Below are 19,974 nucleotides of genomic sequence, written 5' to 3' on the forward strand. Positions count from 1 at the left end.
CCGTATCTTTCTTGTGCAATCGTGAGTTACACTTATGTCATATTTATCTTACCAAATTATTTGGGTGAGATCAACCCACATATGTTAGTATGCACGAATGTTAGCCGTTTTTTTGCCCTTGGCGATGCCAATGTGGGGGGATTTATTTTTTTTCGAGATTGGTTTGCCAAGACACATCTTTCACATATTTGTTTTGAATGTGAGATGAGTGGCAATCTTTTACCATTTCCCGTGAAAACAGCTCTAAATCTTTTAAATTGAAATGTCCGAACCTTAAGTGTCATCGCCACATCTCATCTTGGACAAAAGTTTTCAAACACAAAGGATGGTCACTTCGAAAGTTGAGGAACATATGGTTTTTTTTTTTTTTTGGTCATTGCAATCTTTGCAGCAATATTTCACTTCAAATTTAGTTATTCATATGACCACCATCCTTCAAGTGGATGTCAAAGTCTCACTTCAATACCCAAACTAAGAATATTTGTTTTCAAGTTTGAAACATAATAGGCAACCAAAATGAATTAATGTGTATCATTCTTTAATTGGATCAAGACCGCAATATTTGATTTATCTCCAAATATAACTTTGACCTATGGTCGGCTTAATATTGTAGAAAATACCCTTATTACCTGTGATATGATTGATTGTTGGTTGCTGCATTTGGATCTTCTTCATGAGTCATTAATAGTTGTGTGAACTTTACATCCTCTTCAGCAATGGCAAGGTTTGCCTTCTCAACATTACTTTTGGCATTTCGACATTTGAAAGCACAGTGTCCGTACCTTTGAAATTGTGGCATCATATATGGGACTTATCTTGCCATCCATTTCTTCCAGAACCTCGACTGCATCCCTGTTCATGTTCACGAGATTGTTCCATTTTCAAGGCATTTCTTCTCCTTTCCAATCGATAGCCTAAAGAGAAGAGCTTCATCGAAAAGTTCTTTCCCCTTCTTTTTGAGAGCAAAGAATCTTCTCCGCAAGAAAGAACCCTTAAGATCCGATAAAAAAAATAAAAAATAAATAAAATAAAATAAAAACCCTTAAGAGAACAAGCCCTGTAATCATATTATGTAACTTGTAAAATATAAACAATGATAGCAAGTGTCATCGACAAGTATTGTGATATATGTGTAGGAAAATGATAATAATGTCTATTACATGCACCTGCAAGAAAACATAACAACTATAGTCCAAAACAGTGTCACATATGCAAAAAGGGAACATAATTTCCCACAATATCAATATATATATATATATATATCCAACCAAGCCAGTTTGGATTAAAATCTTAACACAACTTAATTTGTCACAACAAAAAACTGTAGAAAATCATAAGGATAAGATTAGTATGTGTCAATGAAGAAGAATTGAAGCAAGTACTTCTGTACGGATGAATTCTTACCCTTGATCCATCCATGGCGTCGTCGTCCCAAACTCATCTGCAATTGAGAGCCACAAACACAAAAACAAACAGACAACTAGTGTATCACAAACCCGAATCGAATCGAATCAAATCGAATCGATCATCTTATCTGGGATGGAGAGCAGAGCAATCCCGAAGCATCGGATCCGATCACCGCCAGATCGCACACGGCGCAGAGCTGCCCTTGCTGGGCCGGGACAAAATGCGTGGTGCAGTAGGGGCACGTAACGTCTTTCTGGCCACGGTAAATCGGGACATACGTCGCCCCGCATACGACGAATGGGTTTCTGAAATCGTAGTTCAGTTGGGTCGCGTCCTTCATATTCTTCTCCGCAGCCTGCAGGACTTGCCGAGCCGTCTTTGCCTGATTCTCGTTGCTCGGATTCGTCTCCAAAAGCCTCCGTGCAAAATTGGCCGCCGTGCTGAGGTTCTTCGCGTTGAAGCAGGCGACCATGGCATTCTTCAAGACGAGCCTCGTGTGGGGAAGCTGGAGGTTACAATGGGTGAAGTACGCCGCGAGCTCCTGCTGGCGATCGGGATCGTCTTTCAGTTCCCGTCGCTTCAGCTCCATCTGCAATCCGAGGACGTATTCTTTCGCGATGACGATCAGTTCTTTGACTTCATCGACCTCCCGGCGCGTCTCGACGACGATAAGCGGAACGGTGTGAAGAATCGACAGGAAGTGTTTAAGGGCATCGGAGAATTTTCCGGCAGTCGTCGCCTTGTATCCGGCCTTGACTTTCTCCTCCAGCTGCGAGAAGTTGTAGACGAGCGACGGCGGACCTCGCACGTTCGGGCTCGTTGACTCGGTCCAACCTCTCTCGACCGCTAATGAGATCACCGGCGCAGACGTGAAGGCAGCCAAGTAACTGTGGCTGCCGAGGTGCAGATCGATGAACTGCGTCTTCAACGGCACGAAGTTGCGTATACCCAGCTGACGAGTCAGCAAACGCATCGCCGTGTCGAAGTTTCCGGCTGCGGCATGTTCGGCAGCGAGAGACGATTTTTGAACCCAAATCTGACTGACGGGCATACCCGGGGTGGGAACGGCGAACACGGCTGAGCTCGTTTTCGTCGATGTCTTTGGCGTTTCGGAATCCGGCGGCAGGTCGAGATCCTCGAGATCCCACCCACCCTCCTCATCGTTCTCGTCGGGCACGTCGACATCGCCCACAGGTATACCGATATCGCCGTTCTGCAAGGTGTCAACTTCACCGATATCCAACGACTCTCCCCAGTCGGCGTCGGCAGCCTCTTCGTAATACTCGTGCTCTCCTTTTCCGGTGTCATCAAGGGTGCCCTCGAATATCCCTTTACTTACCATCAGCAACGGCCAATCTCCGGCGCAGAGCACCGGAGTTGGAGGAATCAACAGAGAAGCTTTCCTCCCCTCCGGCACAGACGGAACATTATCGCCGAGTTCAGCAGCCAATCGATCGGAGATATCGTTAAGGCCGTGGATAGCAGCCGTGATATAAGCCAGGGGTAAGTGGCCGGAATTCTCAAGAATCTTTACGCGCTCGCGGACATCGCCAAGATAGAGTGCGTCATGAAACTGTCCCATAATGTCATTTTTCACCTCGGCAATCTTCATCATCTTCGACAATTTGTCGAGATTACCGGTTATCAGGTAATGAAACGAGAGCCTCTCGAAGTTCTTCGTTTTCTGATACGCATATTCGACTATCCCCGTATTCCCCTGCCGGAGAGCCTCCACGCCTAGCCTGTACCAGTAATCATTGTCGTCGATTTTCTTAGCACATTCAAGGGCTTTCTCGATGTTACCGCTTTCAAGAGCTAAGTTGAAGCGAGTTCGTTCATCCTTCACAAAGTGCAGCGCGACTTGAGGGAAGCCCTTCTGCTGCAGATACGCGATCATAGCCTGCCCGCATAAGTCTGCATTTTTAATCATCGCCATGACTTGATCGTATCTCTTCCTCAGTAACGATAGCTTGAAGATATACTCAGTTGCGTCGATAATAATAGGAAGGTTCTTCCCGTCCCTATCCAGGCAAAAGATCGTGTTCCCATATATTTTTGTAATATATACGGGAACATCCAGAGTCTTGACGATTCCGTTATCCCCGTTCGGAAGACAGTATTTGATGTGCGTCAACGTGGTGTAGATAAAAACGCCGTTATCATCCCACGCGCCACTCTTGACACGAATAGTCTCGTGAATTGTGCTCCGGTGCACGAGCTTTTTATCCGCAATGACAATTGAATGCTTGCTCAGTAAGGCAACGCTTTCCATGTCATGAGACCAAACTACGTATCTTACAAAAGGGGTCTGAAGATCCCCGAGGATGATCCTTTGCTGGAGATCGAAAATGACGACCCTGTCCTCAGCTCGACAAAGCAGATTTCCAGTTCCCGCGTAGAATATAGCGTCGGTAGCAATTGGGAGAAGGCTCTTCTTCACGATTTCATTTTTCAGATTCTTTACGAGTGCTTGGTTGCTCGTCTTCTCTAGAACAGCAAATCGATTCCGTGCCACAAAAATTGCTGAAGCTCCTGAGCCCTTTTTAGCCTCTGCGTCGCCTCTGCCGTAGCTATCTTTGGGAATGGTGTAGAGTTCGTAAGAACCGCCGTCAGCCTCAGAACAAACTAAAACAGCATTTTCAGAAGGGCTGTAAGAAAGTGTTCGGAGTCCTTGATTCAGACCATTGGAGCCCGGGCGACGGACAGGTACGAGTTGAGTGTCTTTTTGAGTTGGAAACTCAAATACACGAAGAAACCGGTCTTTCACATAGAAGACTGAATCGCCACTGACACAAAATGCCGGCCGTTCTCTCTCCAGCTTGAAAACAATCATGCCGCTGTCATGACCAGCAGCCAATAGATTCATCTCAGGGTGTGCTGAAAGGATCCAGAACCTGTCGTGCTCCCTGCGGAAAGTCTGCAATCCGGTTCGCTTAGTAGCATCCCAAACTCTGATGCTCTTATCTTCTGAGTTCGATACAATAATGTCCTGCTTTGCGTGAAACAAGACGGATGAAACGTTGTTCATATGTCCTCTCAATGTGTCCACCTCCCAAGCCTTTGTATCTGAGACAATTTAGTCGGAAATCAACCATCAAAATAGCAAGAATCCAGGTTTTCCAACCAAAAAAGAAAAAATATCATTACAACAAAATTTAGGAAAGGAACCTTCGATATTGGGTTTACCTATTTAGAAGACAACATATTTAGTCAAAAACCGTAGTTTGTGAAAATGACAAGACAAAAAACTTACAACTTTTCGGCTAAACAAATTCTAAGAAACTTCAAGCACATACAAAGCCTAAGAACAATATAAAATTGACAAAAGGAAGTATCATTCAAATGCTATATACATATATTTAATACGATCTTTTAAGGGTGTGTTTGTTTGAAAGATTTTGTGGGATTTCTACATTTCTACAAAAATTTCCCCTCAAAAATATCAAATCAGACACTTATTTTTTATTTTTTATACTACCTCCATCTGGCTCTGGCTCTAAGGGTATCATTTTACTTTTTACGTGTTGATTTTAAATATTAATTATTATATGAAAACCTAGTACAAAATAAGAAAGAATGGCAAAAATGTTTCTATTAGTATTTTACAATAATTCTATTAATGACGCGAAAGATAAATGAAACCCTTAGAGCCAGACGGAGAGAGTATTATACTAAAAATCAATTTTACATTCAAAATATCATTTCAATTATTATTTATATCACATCGTACAACTATTCAAATTCAAATTTTTTACTATTTAAATTCCAACCCAAAATCCAAACCTTCAAACAAACACACCCAAGAGAGAAGATAAATAATCGATATATAGATTAACTGATATTAAAAAGAACAAGAATTAAAAGCAGCATACCGTTCATACGCCAAATTTTCACTTGGCGGTCATCAGCTCCAGAAACAATTAGAGGAAGTGTCGGATGAAAAGAAGCCCAGTTAACCCCCCGGTCGTGGCCCTCCAAGACATACTTCACAACAGCATCAACCCCACCAAAGAGATCCGAGTTCAATTGAGACAATCGCAGAATATCATCAGCAGGGGATACTGTTTTCTTTTTCAGCGAACCAATGTCCCAGACACGGACAGTCTGATCCAGCGAAGCAGACACAACCAAGTCTTCTTTCGGGTGAAATGAAGCAGACATAACATAATGATTGTGCCCCGTTAAGACAGAAATGCAAGTACGTGATTGCCAATTCCAAATTCTAATCGTCTGATCATCACTTGCACTTACTATCCAGGGAGACTCGTGATGGAACTGAACCGTCCGAATATAATCAAGATGACCAAGAAGTGTAAATAAACATCGGTGCAATTTATAGTTCCACACCTTGATTTTGTAATCATCACCTGGATAAATCAGTTTCCGCAAGAACCAGAAAGAACGCGACTTAGTATCAAACAATACCAAATCCATTATGAATCAAACTCACAAAAATTTCCTTCCATAGTAATAAACCAATAGCTTTTCATCTATTCCCCTTTCTTCCAAAATGTTAAAAAAAAGGCAAAATCGTTACATTAAATTCCACACCCTTACAACTAACACAATTCCGATCACAAACATAAGATAGCATAGTGGTTAAACTTGTTAACCTAAACCAGCAATAAATCAACAGAAACATAAGAACATTCGATAACAGCAGTTAGCAGTATTCACTAGATCATAGCCTTTCGAAAACCAAATTCCCACTTCCTGGAATTGATTAATTGCTAGAAATGTAAATTTAACAAATACAAACTTAGATCACCACCATGAGGGAATCCAAGCCTGCAAGCAGGATCAAATCTAACCACAGTTTGGTTCAATTTCAGTAGCACAAACTTGCAAACTGTAAATCACTAAATGAAGGAAACAGAAATCAACACTGCTGAGGATCCAATTTCCAAAAATCCACCAACACCAGCAATTGAAAGATAAACGAAGAGATCCAAAACCTAAAAACTGGCAAACACATCTCAAAACATCCAATAACACTAAACCTAGCAGAGATCACATTGCAAGAACAATAATTCCCAAAAAATAAATCGGCAGAACAAATCACACCTCCCGAAACGAAGAGCGGCTGCGACTTGTGAAAATGAACACCCCGAACGGGGCCGTCGTGCTCATCGAATCGATCAATGAGAGTGCCCATCCGATAGTCCCAGAGCTGGATCACGCCGCTGTGAAGACTCGCCAGGATCCATGGCCGCTTGCTGTGGAAGCTCAATCCTTTCACTCTATTGCTCTTCGTCTCAAACTTGGTCAACATTTCCCCAATCCCCTTCTCCCGCTACAATCAATCAAAACAAAATTCGCAGACGCCAATCCAGTTCTTAAAAAAAGAAAAAATTCCAAACCCCAATCGCAATTCGAGATCCCAGCCCAGTTATACTTATGAGATCTGAGAATTTCTCTGCGATTGTGTCGATTTCTTGGCACCTCCTGCCGGTTGGTCTGCGCGATTTCTTGGATCCGACCCGTAATTTGTGGATCCGACCCGTATTACTCAATCCCGCCGTCCCATTGGTGGAATTACATCACCATGTTATTACAGACCTTAATGGGCCTCTCTATTTGGGCCCAACAATCATAAATGGGCCGGAAAAACCACCCCCACTTCCGATTAATCCACACCGTCGATCACACGCGATGAAGGGTGTGGATCGATTCCCACAAAACCCTAACAAGCAGAGGCTCTGCGAGCTTATCCTAATTAGGGTTTACAGAAGATGACTTTAGTTCACCACTTCATACACCATAGCTATACATATATATATATATATAAATAAAAAACATAGTACGTGATGAATTAATAAGAAAGTTGGAAATTTCAGGGACTGAGAATTAGTCCCGAGTGGTCCATTTTTCGAACAACTTTACAAACTGGTGGACACCTTTTTTCACCAGTTTGGCAATGCTTTCCATTTTCTGCAAACGTATAGTCCCTCGAAACTCTACCCCCAACCTCACAAACAAACCCTACATTTTCTTCCTTCAACATCTCCACAATCCCAATTCCTAACACACACACACACACAACATTAATTGGAAAACAAAAGGTCGAAAAGATAAAACACAGATTAATTATTCAAGTGTATCTGATCTGGTTCAGATCAGATCGAAGAAGACGCCAAGACGGAGGGGGGAGAAGCAGAATCAATGGCTCGAGGGAAGATCCAGATCAGGAGGATCGAGAATCAGACAAACAGGCAGGTCACCTACTCCAAGAGAAGAAATGGCCTCTTCAAGAAAGCTCATGAACTCACTGTACTTTGCGACGCCAAGGTCTCCATTATCATGATTTCCAGCACTCAGAAACTTCACGAATACATCAGCCCCTCCACCACGTATCAACAACAACTTCTTTACTTACACAAATTTAATCAAGTTTTTTTTTTTTCGATATATTAGTCTGTAATTTTTAATTTTTCTGTCTGTCAATTTTTATTTTGTTTTAGGACTAAACAGATGTTTGATCAGTATCAACAGGCTACTGGAATCGATATCTGGAATACTCACTATGAGGTTTTAACTTAAAATCATTTCTTTTATTTTCTTGTTGATTAGCTTTTTGTTTTATTTTATCTTATTATATATATATATATATATGAGAAATTTGAATTTATGCAGAAAATGCAAGAACACTTGAAGAAGATGAAGGAGATCAACAGGAATCTGCGAAGGGAAATTAGGTAATTAGCTGATTTCAAAATTAGGTTTTTGATCTATTTAATTCTCTCTTCTTCTAAAATAAATTAAGTATTTTGGATCTGATCTTTTCAGGCAAAGAATGGGAGAGAGCTTGAACGATCTGGGGTATGAACAGATGGTCAATTTAATTGAAGATATCGATAATTCCCTCAGGCTGATTCGTGAAAGAAAGGTTTGAAATTTCTTTACTGGGATTTAATTTTTGTATGCCAAGAACATCAATTTAATTATAATTTATTATATCTAGGGTTTGTTGGTATACGTGTCTCTAGATTTGTGGTCGAAATTAGGGTTAAGCTATTGCTACTGCAATAATTAAATCAGACATAGACATGCTTCATGATTTCTTGTTCTGGAAAATCTATGAGGAAACTTTTGAGAGTCAGAAATTGATGAGCTATTTTTATGATGAAAAATAAAATCAAATAAAATAAAAGTTTCTACAAAGTAAACAAAACTCAGCATTTTACAAAATTAGGTTAATTAATTAATTTGCCTTCCAACAACTCCATGTCTGAATCAAAAACTAATCTTTAGTTTTTATTTTTTTCTTGTAATAATAGTACAAAGTTATTAGCAACCAGATTGATACCGGAAGGAAAAAGGTACATACATACATACACACCCTTTAAATCCCTTTTTTTTTTCTTTAAATAAATGTCATGTTCATAATTTAATCTTATAGTTTCCATATTATGTATATATATATATATATATATTACAGTTAAGGAATGTTGAAGAGATACACAGAAACCTCCTGCTTCAATTTGTAAGAAAAATTTTCTTAGATTTTTTTTATTTTATTTTTTATCTTGAATAATTTATCAAAAAGATAAAAATTATTTATTTTTTATATTAAAATTTTTTAATGTTGTTGTGATAGGAGGCAAGACAAGAGGATCCACAGTATGGATTAGTCGAAAATGATGGCGACTATAATTCAGTTCTTGGATTTCCAAATGGAGTCGGGCCTCGGATTGTGGCACTTCATCTTCCACCCGACCACCACCACCACCACCACCACAGTGCCGCCATGCAGAGTGGCGCCTCCGACCTGACAACATTTGCTTTGCTCGATTAGCCGAACCGGCCAACACTATGTTCGATTACTACATGGTTATCATCAATAATGTTCACTTGTTGGTTGTTTTAATTTTACGTTGTATGAGAAATTGACAACTTAATTAGGTCTTTTGCAGCTACTTGAAGTTGCTAAGACATACTAAACAACTATTTGCTTTATCTATGTACCTATCTATATGTTTATGGCATAATTGTTATGAAAAATAGTAAAAGGATTGAAGATTTTATTACAAAAATGATTTAAAAAATTTGAACTAGTTTTGATTTAACTATATATGATTTGTGTTGATATTTTCCTAATAAAATTTTGATATCGATCTTTTATTTTCATTATAGTAATTAAATAATTGTTAATTAACACTCCACGTTTTCAATACTAGCTTGTAATAAAATTCCATATATTCTAAAGTTTGTTTGCCTGGTGTGACTTGTCTGTCGAGCTTAGTTTGCATGATATTAAGTTCGGCCAAGGATTTACCCATTGCGCACTTTCAGATCGCATCCCACGTCATAAAAAAAAAGTCAACAAAACATATTGTATGATTATAATATCCACAAGTATAAATAAATAAATACTTTTGTAGAAATTAATTAATAATTTAGCTAATAACATATAGATCATACATTTGAAAAGAAAAAGAACATGAATGTTATGGAATTATGAGTTCAAATCTCTTCATATTGATTAATATGATTTTGGCTCGAAATTAGAATTAATTAATATTCAATTTACATAGTTTTCAATAAAATAAATATTATTTAAATTAAAATTCGGATAAAAAGATATTCAAGCCAAAAAATATAATTTATCTAATATATTATATTCAAATTTTAATTAAATTTATATTTAGTTTATTTGGTTTCATCCCCGAATTACAATTATCACTATTTAGTCTTCATGCATTCGGGGTTTGTTTGTTTGGGGGATTTTTCCCTGAAATCAACTATTTATCCAATTTTTTTCTCCAAACTATCAAATTAAATATCTATTTTTTATTTTTTATATTATACTAAAAATTATTTTTACATTCAAAATATCACATCAATACCTATTTATATCACATTATACAACTATTTCACTTCAAAATTTTTACTATTCAAATCTCAACTAAAAATTCAAACCCCCAAACAAATACACTCTCAATAAAATCAATATTTTCTATAGAAAAATTTTATATCAAAATATCATTTAAACAAAAATTTAAATCAAAACCAAACAAACCTTATGAGTTTGTTTCTTTCATTTAATTTGAAATTTTTATTAGAATATTATTTTAATATTTTTTAAAAAAAATAATAATAGTACTATATTTTTATTAAAAGTATTACGAATTAAATTACAAAAAAATAATTTTTTTTTATAACATAGGAATCCGCAGCCGCTATCCAAAAATATGCACCGGTAAACCTCGGACGAACCTTGCAAACTAGGCTCGACAAAAAATAAAATAAAATAAAATAAAATTGAAATTACTAGTCATATATATATATATATATATATAATTGCAATATTATATCATATACACCTATTTTGGGCCCTAGCTCAAATCCTATTGGGTCCTAAAACGTTGGTCATATGGGCTCTAATTCCCTGCTCCTTAATTAATCCCGCCTAATCACGTGTTTATTGTCTAGAATCAGCAATATAAGTAGAAAAACTGCAATAAAAGAAATTAATTTTATACTTAATTTATTTATTAGTTACTAATCACTAACATATTTCTCTTATTCTTCTTTAATAGTTACAATTATGATGCTGATTATTAAAAAATACGTAAATATATTTAAACTCTTAACTAATTATATTCATTGACCATTAAATAATAAGAAACACATTTTATATAAAGAATTTTGATAGGATAAATTATACTCCCTCCATCCCACACCTGAATTGAACCTTTGATTAGAGATACGGTAAAAATATTTAATTAGTTATGGTATCATGATATTATTTTTTATAATTATTAATATTTATATTTTTAAGATAAATTTAATATATATATGATTAAAAAAATTAAAATATATGTTTAAATATTTAATAATTATATAGCCATTTAAAAATATATGCAATATGGATATCATTTGTAAAGAATAAAATTTTCTATTATACAAGTAATTAAAAAATATTTTTGTTTATTTATAATTAACATAAATCAATTTTATAAAAGATGTATAGTTTTAAATATAGATAAAAATAATTATTTTTTTGAGGAGAGATACAAATAAAGGGGTTTTGAGTGAGTCTACTTCATTTATGATATTGTATGTCGTGTAGTTAATTAAATTGATTTATATTTATTAAATATATTTTGATTTAATAATTTTTACCAAAAATAGAAATATGTTAAGTATAACATGACAGATAAAAATGAAAATAGTGTCAATTGTGTGGGACGGAGGAAGTATAATATAATTTTAAAGTTAACTACCCATATATATATATATATATATATTTTAAATACACTAGGAGTATATTTAAAAAAATATATGTATATATATAAAGTTAATTTACAATTATATAATGTTAATGTACAAATTACTCTGTATCCAAAAACAAATTAAAATGGTGCTACAGACATACATACATACATATTAATTTAAGGTTTGTTTTAGCAATTCGATATGATTCACGTGGTCACTACACATTATTTCATTCTTATACACCTATGTATGTAGTACATATAATAATATTTAAATAAGATGAGATTAATTGCACTGACAAGAATAAATTCATAACTGTTGGCCCATACCGTACCCACACCAGAATCACATACAGATATTTATCTCAACTCAACTGGGAAAGATTATTAAATAATCTAAATATCTAACCATAATATCTATAAATAATTACATTTAAATAAAAATAAAAAAGACAGCCTCTGATTAATTGTTAGTCATTAAACTAATCGCAGAAAATTATTATCAACTGTTCCAACCATCGACGTGGCACCGCCTGTTTGGCCGGCCATCAGCTTTCCAATTTCAACTAATAATAAACAAATGCTATATGCTATGTGCAAATGTAGTAATTCAGTAATTTAATAAATTCAACACAAACACGTCCTTACTTCCCCCATTTTCCATTTCTTTCCCAATTAGGTATTCGGATGAAGATCCAGTGCGATGTCTGCGGCCGCGATGGAGCGGCGGTGTTCTGCGTCGCCGATGAAGCCGCTCTCTGCGCCGCCTGCGACCGCCGCGTCCACCACGCGAACAAGCTCGCCGGAAAACACCACCGGTTCACGTTGATACACTCGCCGTCGCCGAAACAAGCTCCGGTCTGTGATATTTGCCAGGTGACATTTTTCAAACCTAACTCTCATCGTCGTCTTCTTCATCTGTTCTTCTGTTGATTGATTCTTCTGAATTTTTCATTGCTAGGAGAGGAAGGCTTTTCTGTTCTGCCAACAGGACAGGGCGATTATGTGCAGAGAGTGCGACGGCGCAATACACCGAGCTAATGAGCACACACGGAAGCACGCCAGGTTTCTCCTCGCCGGCGTGAAACTTTCTCCGACGACTTCGCTGTATGCCGCGCCGCCGTCCTCGCCGGAATCGGCAACCTCGGGTTTAAGCAACAGCAGTGAACCTGTCTGTACAGTAAGTACACCATCCACTGCGAAGGGTACAACAGGTGAAAGCGAGAAGAGTTTCAGCGGCACTTTCACAGAACCCGGATGGCATTTTGATGAGTTTCTAGACTCTTCCTACATCTTCAAGGTCTGCTGCAACTTTCTTACATACTCAGATTTCAATGAAAATCACAAACCAATACAAAAACCAAATTTCTTTTCAGGATGGAGAAAATGAATTGCTCCCACTCTGGGATAGTGACTGGGCAACCAATTCCAGCTATACGAGTGGATATTTTCCCACTGGGAAAATGGAAATTTGGGTGCCCCAACAAAATCCGGGTGGATTAGGGGAACAGTCATTCAAAGAATTTACCAATAATAGCAACAGCAGATCTACAAGAAAAAGGGATCAAGACAACTGTTTTGCTGTTCCTCAGACTATCCCATCTCCAAATGCCTCGAACAGATCAAGAATTTTGTAATATTAAATTTAAGCAGCACCCCATTTCCTCGTGTCTGGTTCTCCCATCCCATTTCCCAAAGGTTTCCTGCTTTTAGTGTGTGATCTAGATTTATGTTTACCATCGCAACTTCTATCTTTTTGTCTGTGTATATCTCAACCAGCTATAATAATAAATCAAGGGTTTTATTGTATCCTGATTTCTTGTCATTCTTAATTAAACTAATGAGACCTTGTTTGGAACTTTCTTTATTAGACAAGCAATATTCGACCCACCAGCCAATGAACAGGGAAATCTCCAAAAAGTTAACTCTTGTCACTTTGTTAATCATCATCTAGCATAAAATCAAAAACAACAATAGAAATTGAGTAAAATTAGTAACTACAGATGACATATAATTTCATTAGCCACAATTCTTCCTAGATATTAGTCTAACAAAGGATCAGCATGGCATGTGATGTGTTCTGAAGCCAAAGGCATGTAAAGCAATCAATGTCGGGGCATAAAATTTACATACCATAATTCGAGATCAAAAAACTTCAGCCACTTTGCTTGCAGGAATGCGCTCCCGCCTCTCGATGTATCCAAAAGGGAACCACCCTGCCTTTCCTTTGCATTCACCTTCGGCCCAACCGTTATTGCTCACCTTTAAAAGCAGACAATGCATTAGCAGGCGATATATGGCTCAAGATAGAAGGAACAGAGTAGAAGATGATGGAACATACCTTTCTAACAACAACATAATCACCAACTGCTAAAGTCAGTTCCACATCGGTTTCAGCTTGGTATGCATGAATAACCTTCAACATGGAGTAAAAGACCATTATTTACAAGTTAACAACTTATAAAAACTGTTGACAATTAAGTATCAAATACCTCCCCCAAGAAGTAACCCATATTGTCAGCAAATCCTTTGTATGAGCGAGACGTGGACAAATCTTCAGTACCAGCGTATGCATGTTGAGGGGACATCGTATTGTTTGCAGCTGGAGTTGGAGCTTCGGTGGGTTGACGCTCGGCCAACATCTGTACACGAAACAAGAACATTAATCATCAATGTAAATACCTGTATCATAATTCATAAATTAAATCTTATCTTGATTCAAAAGGGAAATTTAATATATATTGCACCTGCCCCTCTAGCTGATCGAGTATCTGAAGTACATTCTGATGATAATCTTTCTCAGCTTCAACCTTTAGTAAGACAATGTAAAGTAAAAACTTCTATATGAACAGAGAGATGCATTAGATTTTGGACAAATAGTATTAAACGTAGCAAATTACCATAGCTATTAGTCGATGAAGAGTCAATCTTTGCTGTTGATGCTCAACAGCCGCCATTCCGGCAGCTGCTTCTTTACCTAAGGAAACCATATTTGACTTAAGCTCATGAAGCTTTGTTTCTGCAGCTTCCAGCTTTAATATGTTATCTGAATTAACTTTTGTTTCTTTAACTCTTGCTTGCCGCCTGGCAATATCAATGACCTGTCTGGGTCCAAAGATATAAAAGGGAATAAATACATAACTATGTTGTATTTTGTGTGTAAATTAATTCATTATTGCATGATTGAAGTCTGGTATCTTAGAATGGTAACCACAATTTAATCTAAGATCTCCTAATTCTACAAAAAAATAATAGAATGATGAAGTTCATTATGCTACACATGTTATCATTCAGATTTGACTATCACCTGAGCTTCAACTTCTTGCTTCGCTCTATCATATTTCTGTGCAATATGTCGAGCATCTTCTAATGGGGTTCCCATAACCATTGCCTTCAATGGATCTGAAACCTGCATTAGGATGTAATGAAATAAAGCAGGCTTCCTAACATGCATCAAGAGGCAACTATTTCAATCAATATAAAAAACTGAAAATATAAATGGTTGTTGAAAAGGCATCGTATACTAACAACTTTTAGTCACAGAATGGAAACTATTGTAGGAAAGTAAGTTAACCAAACAGAATTTCACATCTTAATTCGCTTAATGAATCCTGGATATCAGAATTGTAACTCAATTAATTCTTGAGCTCTCAACAATCGAAAGGTTAGATATAACTAAAAAAATTATTTAGGAAGGACTGCTTTTGTCTTCTATGGACATAAACTATCAATTAGAATATGAGATCTATCACACTGATGATGTTGATTATGCTATGAATCAGTAGAAAATCACAATAAGAATAAGAACGGCAAATCGACTGTGGCTGAAGGAGTTATACTTTCTACATTATATCATGTTCCCATTTTGTGTTCCTGATTTCAAGCCACACATCTTTCAGTTGCTCTATCATTTTTGTTGGATTATGAGAAGTTTGCACCTCTAACCCCAACCAGAATTATATGTTAGTATTTACCATAATACACTTGTTCCAACCTGTGTTCCAAGCACTCTGAGAAGATTGTCATGCTGTTTTTCTATTTGAATCCGTGCTCTACTATAACATAAGGCCACTCTCGACAAACGATTGCCGCTAGTGCATGTGTTTTCAGATCCATACTTCTGGTTATCATCTGACAACTTAGTACCTGCAAAGAACTAACTCAATGAGAACTAAAACTAAGCAGAAGGAAGAAAAATATAAGCAACTTACCAATTTCAACCTGCTTCGATCCAGTTAAAATATAGCCCTCTACGCCTCGAGCTACATCTCTTTGAAAGTGCTGGTAGGAAACCAAAAAATAATAAATGAATGAACAAAAGAAGTGCAAGTAGATGAGCAAATGAGGATAGTCACATAAGTCTCCCAAGAAAGGGCGTTGTCGATAACCTTGGCAGCATGCGTAGATATGTACAGCTTCTCTAATTTTTTATGCTGTTGGAATTCAGTTTCATCAGGCGTGATATTATCTGATCCACCAGAAAATTGCTTCAGAACAGCCTATTGGAAAACCCATCAAATGACAATTAGAAAATTTACTAAAACAGATCATATTAGACTGAAGATTTACAAGAAGGTAATTCAAACGTTAGAATATCAAATACTTCTCGATGCAGAAACCCGTCTGAGCACAAACATTTCAACAAAGCATTTATATGTAAGGTACGTTTCCATTCAACGTGATACGTAGAATTAACCAAAACCTTCTTTTTCCCATGTCACTCTTTGTTCTTCTCCAACAGCCTAACTTATAACAGATGCGAGCAAGATATTCAAATACATTCCGGAATGTTTTCGGGGAATCTGTTCAAATATTTTCTCATAAAATTGCATCACAGCAACTTTCACTTTCACGAATCACAACCCAAAGTACACCCTAAAAACCCCAAAATTGGGGCTTACACACACTCTCTAAGCTACAGCGTACTGTGTGTGCGCAACAGAGAATTAATAACGGAAAGTGGCATACTTGCTGCTGCTTTGCTACTTGTTCCCTGAGCTTCGTAGCTTGCTTTCGGATGGTTTCCATCTCAGTCTGAGAGAAGGAGCGAAAGTGAAGAAAAGAGAACGTGAGGTTTTTCAAATTCGAAAGGCACGCAATAAAGTATGTTCAGAGGTTTGAATTTGTTTAAAAACCCCCCCCATCCAATCAATTTTGACTTTGGTCAACGCCATGGAAATCAATTAACCCCTCCATTTTCCTTTTGCATATTAACAGTTCATCAGCGTTGACATATCCAATCCAGCGTTGACAAAACGGTTATCCAAATTATATACAGAATATAACAAATAATTCAATCCACACTGAACAAATATAACATAAAACGATTAGAATGAGTTGGGATGTAAGAAATAAACAAATTAGATGGATGATTCTTTAGAATTGGATCCAAACCACAAACATTTGTCCTTCACAGCTTCTGCTTCGTGCACATATTCTTTGAATTTGTATTCATCCTGCTTGCAAGATGAGGGAACTTTCCCTTCCGAGTAGCATTGGCTGCACAAGCTGAACTGCCCTTTCATCTCCTTGAATCGGGACCCGATAATCGGGTACCGGCACGTCGCGCAGACATGGCTCCCGTGACGAATCCGGTCCCCTGTCTCGAGCTTCGCTAACGTAGGCATGATGCCGAAGCCGCATTCCGGATCATCGAACATTGTCGCAAACTCAGCCATCGAAATCGGGGTGTTAATGTTATCTCCTTCGCCGTGGATTTCCGGCATTGTTTCACTTTCGCTGTCGGTTGGGATGTAGATTGCCCTCAACAGTTTGAGGTACTTTATGGTGTCGGCCTTGTTTATCCGCGTATTTCCTTCGTTTACCGGTCGGGATAAGAGGGCGTCGTATACGACCTGCTTTCGCCTCTCTAAAGGGCCGCTGCAAAGAGGGGCAAGAACGGCGCAGAACATGCCTAGATCGACCCGGCCAGAGTCGGAGGCATCCATTACGCAGAGTATTTTCTGATTTATCGCCCTGATGGCTCCGATGAAGCTCTCGGGCTTCAAGAAACTAAGTAGCTTCCGAAGAATCTCTTCCAACGAAGCCTTGCGTATCGATTTTTCGGGTATCCCACTCGCCGAATACGTCATCGGGATGTTTCCGTCATTTAATTCTTTCTTTATCAGTTCAACCTCACATCGATTCAATCTCGTGACCCTCTGAAAAGCTCTAATGTCGAGGGCGATAGCTAGCGCGGGCCTCGGTGTCGTTCTGTCGCCGACAATCTTGAACTTCAACGGCTCGACAGTAACAAAAGCCACCTCGCCATTACTCAACTTCTTCTTCTGCAGCTGCTTCAAGTGCGCCATGGCATCGTGCAGCTCGACCCGGTTCGTCATTTTAAAAGCTTCTTTCAACGCTTTCCTAGCTTCATCAGTCTCCGTAGCGCCTAACAAAGAGACAGCCTTGTTCAGCTGCGCTCTCCAATGGTTCGGCCAAATGCTCAAAACCCGAGTATACATCTCGGAAGCCCTCTGATACCTACCCATGGTCATATACAGCCCTCCGAGATTGTACAGAGCATCGACATGGCGAGGTTTTAAATCGATCGCCTTTTGAAACTCCTTTACAGCGCTTTCGTCGTCGCCCATTGCGTGCAAAGCAGAAGCCAAATCACAATGTGCGTCAGCGTAATCGTTCTTCATGTAAATCGCCTCCTCTAGAGCCTTCACAGCTGCCTTGCATTCCCCGACGCCGAATAACGCGCTGCCTAAAAGCTTCAAAGCTCGGAAATGAGTCGGGCATAATATCGCAGCCTCTCTGTAATGCTCGCAAGCACTCAGAATCATCCCTTCTCCTTCAAGAGAAATCCCTAAATTCACATGAATTTGGGGCAACAAATACGCCCACTGATTGCCACCAGATTCCGCGGCATCCAGCGCCAGCAAGAACTCGGCCTTGGCTTCGCCATACCTCCCCACAACGTATAAACAATTTCCGGCTCTAAAATGCGGCTTCACATCAAATGGCATTAATTCGCACGCCCTCTTGAAACTAATCAATGCCTCATTGAACAAATAATGCTCGTATAAGACTCGCCCGATCGCCATTTGGCCATCGAAAGCCTCGGCTCTCGACCGCGACCTATCAGCTCGAGACCTCAGGACACCTAACTCTTTCACAAATGCTGCGAAATCGGCCCCGGATTCGTCCCAGATGATTCTCTTATCCAAAGCCTCACTCGCCGGGCCAAACTCCCTCGACCATCCAGGATCGGAGAACACTTCTGAATTGTCGTTCTTAATCTTCCCATCCTTGAGCTGCTTTCCTTTCAGCCTTTTGATTAAAAGCTCGAGATCATCGACGAGCTTCCATGTATCGTCGAAAACAATGCCGTGGTTTGGGGAAGCAGCCCACGCAGCGGTTCGCTGCTTCTTTTGGGGCTCCATTACGACAAACGAAGACGACGCCCCCGCCGTCGTCGCCATCGCCGCCTCATCGTCGGAGGCCGGCGAGATTCCGTTCTTGTGTTTGAGGTCCAGGCCGAGGGCGTCGAAGTCCCGGTCGACGTCGCCGGCTCCGTCGTCGTAGGTGCGGAGGAGGCCGTCGAACGTGAGGCCTTTCTCGCCGTCGATGAATTCGCCGTACGTCCGAAAAATTTCATCGAGAATTGCGCTGATTTGCTCTTCGCTGAATTTAACCCTAGGGTTTACGGCCACCACCAGAGCCGCCATTTCTTCGCGGTTCAAACCGCCGTCTCTGTTCGTATCGAATTGTTGGAATATCTTCCTCACTTTCTCCGATCTGCTGCCTCGACTCGTCATCTTCGATTTCGCCCTGCGCCTCTTCGGATTGCTTCACGTCTTTGAATCGGCAATGCGGCTCAAAATCGAAGCTCTATAAAATCAAATCTGAGCCTTCCAAACCCTAACTTATCAGCGCAAAACAATCGGAACTCCAAAATCCCCAAAACAATCGGACATTAACAATGACAGGCTACTCAAGCTCCAAAATCCAGTACAAAACAGAGATTCAAGATAAACAGGAAATATTCAAGCGATTGCAAGCGATTTGGAGTCCAGAAGAGCACCTAGTGCGTTGGAAAGGATTGGGATCTGGGAATATTAGGAGAAAACAGGAAGCAACATGGGTGTGCACTCGAGATTCCTTCGCCATTGATCCGTTGTTTAGCTTTACCATGTGTTTTTTTCCTATTTCTCGAAATCTTTTTAGTGGGGGTGATGATGGAAGGCAGTGGTGGGGTGGGGGTGGGGGAAGACTGAAGGCTGAAGCTTCTGATTTTCTGCAGGACTCGACATTTCTTTTGGTTTATTTATTTGTGTGTTTGCCCCAATTAATATTATTACTGATTGAAAGCTTAGTGGATCTCATTATTGGCTAAATCGCG

General features: G+C 38.9%; 5 protein-coding genes across 5 annotated transcripts; 2 read left to right on the forward strand and 3 right to left on the reverse strand.

The window, feature by feature from the left end:
* Positions 1-1,074: 1,074 nt before the first annotated feature.
* Positions 1,075-6,889, reverse strand: LOC127265212 (coatomer subunit alpha-1-like). The gene is made up of 3 exons (XM_051294919.1): positions 6,472-6,889; positions 5,280-5,774; positions 1,075-4,473 (listed from the first exon to the last, which is right to left on the reverse strand). The coding sequence occupies exons 1-3, from the start codon at positions 6,677-6,679 to the stop codon at positions 1,526-1,528; spliced, it is 3,651 nt and encodes a 1,216-aa protein (XP_051150876.1). The 5' UTR covers positions 6,680-6,889; the 3' UTR covers positions 1,075-1,525.
* Positions 6,890-7,391: 502 nt separating this feature from the next.
* LOC127265233 (floral homeotic protein DEFICIENS-like) lies at positions 7,392-9,202 on the forward strand. The gene is made up of 7 exons (XM_051294948.1): positions 7,392-7,757; positions 7,869-7,935; positions 8,041-8,102; positions 8,194-8,293; positions 8,685-8,726; positions 8,846-8,890; positions 9,005-9,202. The coding sequence occupies exons 1-7, from the start codon at positions 7,570-7,572 to the stop codon at positions 9,200-9,202; spliced, it is 702 nt and encodes a 233-aa protein (XP_051150905.1). The 5' UTR covers positions 7,392-7,569.
* Positions 9,203-12,084: 2,882 nt separating this feature from the next.
* LOC127265231 (SH3 domain-containing protein 2-like) lies at positions 12,085-16,713 on the reverse strand. The gene is made up of 11 exons (XM_051294946.1): positions 16,593-16,713; positions 16,013-16,123; positions 15,836-15,905; positions 15,619-15,770; positions 14,932-15,033; positions 14,525-14,725; positions 14,372-14,434; positions 14,117-14,266; positions 13,966-14,040; positions 13,758-13,886; positions 12,085-13,574 (listed from the first exon to the last, which is right to left on the reverse strand). Exons 1-10 carry the CDS (start codon positions 16,650-16,652, stop codon positions 13,770-13,772), a joined length of 1,101 nt encoding a protein of 366 aa, XP_051150903.1. The 5' UTR covers positions 16,653-16,713; the 3' UTR covers positions 12,085-13,574; positions 13,758-13,769.
* Positions 12,251-13,436, forward strand: LOC127265232 (B-box zinc finger protein 21-like). The gene is made up of 3 exons (XM_051294947.1): positions 12,251-12,500; positions 12,586-12,924; positions 13,001-13,436. The coding sequence occupies exons 1-3, from the start codon at positions 12,312-12,314 to the stop codon at positions 13,259-13,261; spliced, it is 789 nt and encodes a 262-aa protein (XP_051150904.1). The 5' UTR covers positions 12,251-12,311; the 3' UTR covers positions 13,262-13,436.
* A 237-nt stretch (positions 16,714-16,950) lies between the features above and the next one.
* LOC127265229 (uncharacterized TPR repeat-containing protein At1g05150-like) lies at positions 16,951-19,877 on the reverse strand. The gene has a single exon (XM_051294945.1). It carries the CDS (start codon positions 19,388-19,390, stop codon positions 16,985-16,987), a length of 2,406 nt encoding a protein of 801 aa, XP_051150902.1. The 5' UTR covers positions 19,391-19,877; the 3' UTR covers positions 16,951-16,984.
* Between the last annotated feature and the right edge of the window lie 97 nt (positions 19,878-19,974).

The sequence above is a fragment of the Andrographis paniculata genome, unplaced genomic scaffold, assembly GCF_009805555.1.
Source record: "Andrographis paniculata isolate CXL003 unplaced genomic scaffold, ASM980555v1 Contig72END, whole genome shotgun sequence".
NCBI lineage: Eukaryota > Viridiplantae > Streptophyta > Magnoliopsida > Lamiales > Acanthaceae > Andrographis > Andrographis paniculata.

Coding starts and splice junctions, on each gene's coding strand:
- LOC127265212 (XM_051294919.1), bottom strand. CDS start 6,679: ATGTTGACCAAGTTTGAGACGAAGAGCAATAGAGTGAAAGGATTGAGC. Junction 5,775..6,471: donor GCCGCTCTTCGTTTCGGGAG/GTGTGATTTGTT, acceptor TGATTTATCCAG/GTGATGATTACAAAATCAAG. Junction 4,474..5,279: donor GAAAATTTGGCGTATGAACG/GTATGCTGCTTT, acceptor AAATTGTCTCAG/ATACAAAGGCTTGGGAGGTG.
- LOC127265231 (XM_051294946.1), bottom strand. CDS start 16,652: ATGGAAACCATCCGAAAGCAAGCTACGAAGCTCAGGGAACAAGTAGCA. Junction 14,041..14,116: donor TGGGTTACTTCTTGGGGGAG/GTATTTGATACT, acceptor TCCATGTTGAAG/GTTATTCATGCATACCAAGC. Junction 13,887..13,965: donor ATTATGTTGTTGTTAGAAAG/GTATGTTCCATC, acceptor CTGCTTTTAAAG/GTGAGCAATAACGGTTGGGC.
- LOC127265229 (XM_051294945.1), bottom strand. CDS start 19,390: ATGACGAGTCGAGGCAGCAGATCGGAGAAAGTGAGGAAGATATTCCAA.
- LOC127265233 (XM_051294948.1), top strand. CDS start 7,570: ATGGCTCGAGGGAAGATCCAGATCAGGAGGATCGAGAATCAGACAAAC. Junction 7,758..7,868: donor TACATCAGCCCCTCCACCAC/GTATCAACAACA, acceptor ATTTTGTTTTAG/GACTAAACAGATGTTTGATC. Junction 8,103..8,193: donor AATCTGCGAAGGGAAATTAG/GTAATTAGCTGA, acceptor TGATCTTTTCAG/GCAAAGAATGGGAGAGAGCT.
- LOC127265232 (XM_051294947.1), top strand. CDS start 12,312: ATGAAGATCCAGTGCGATGTCTGCGGCCGCGATGGAGCGGCGGTGTTC. Junction 12,501..12,585: donor CGGTCTGTGATATTTGCCAG/GTGACATTTTTC, acceptor TTTCATTGCTAG/GAGAGGAAGGCTTTTCTGTT. Junction 12,925..13,000: donor ACTCTTCCTACATCTTCAAG/GTCTGCTGCAAC, acceptor ATTTCTTTTCAG/GATGGAGAAAATGAATTGCT.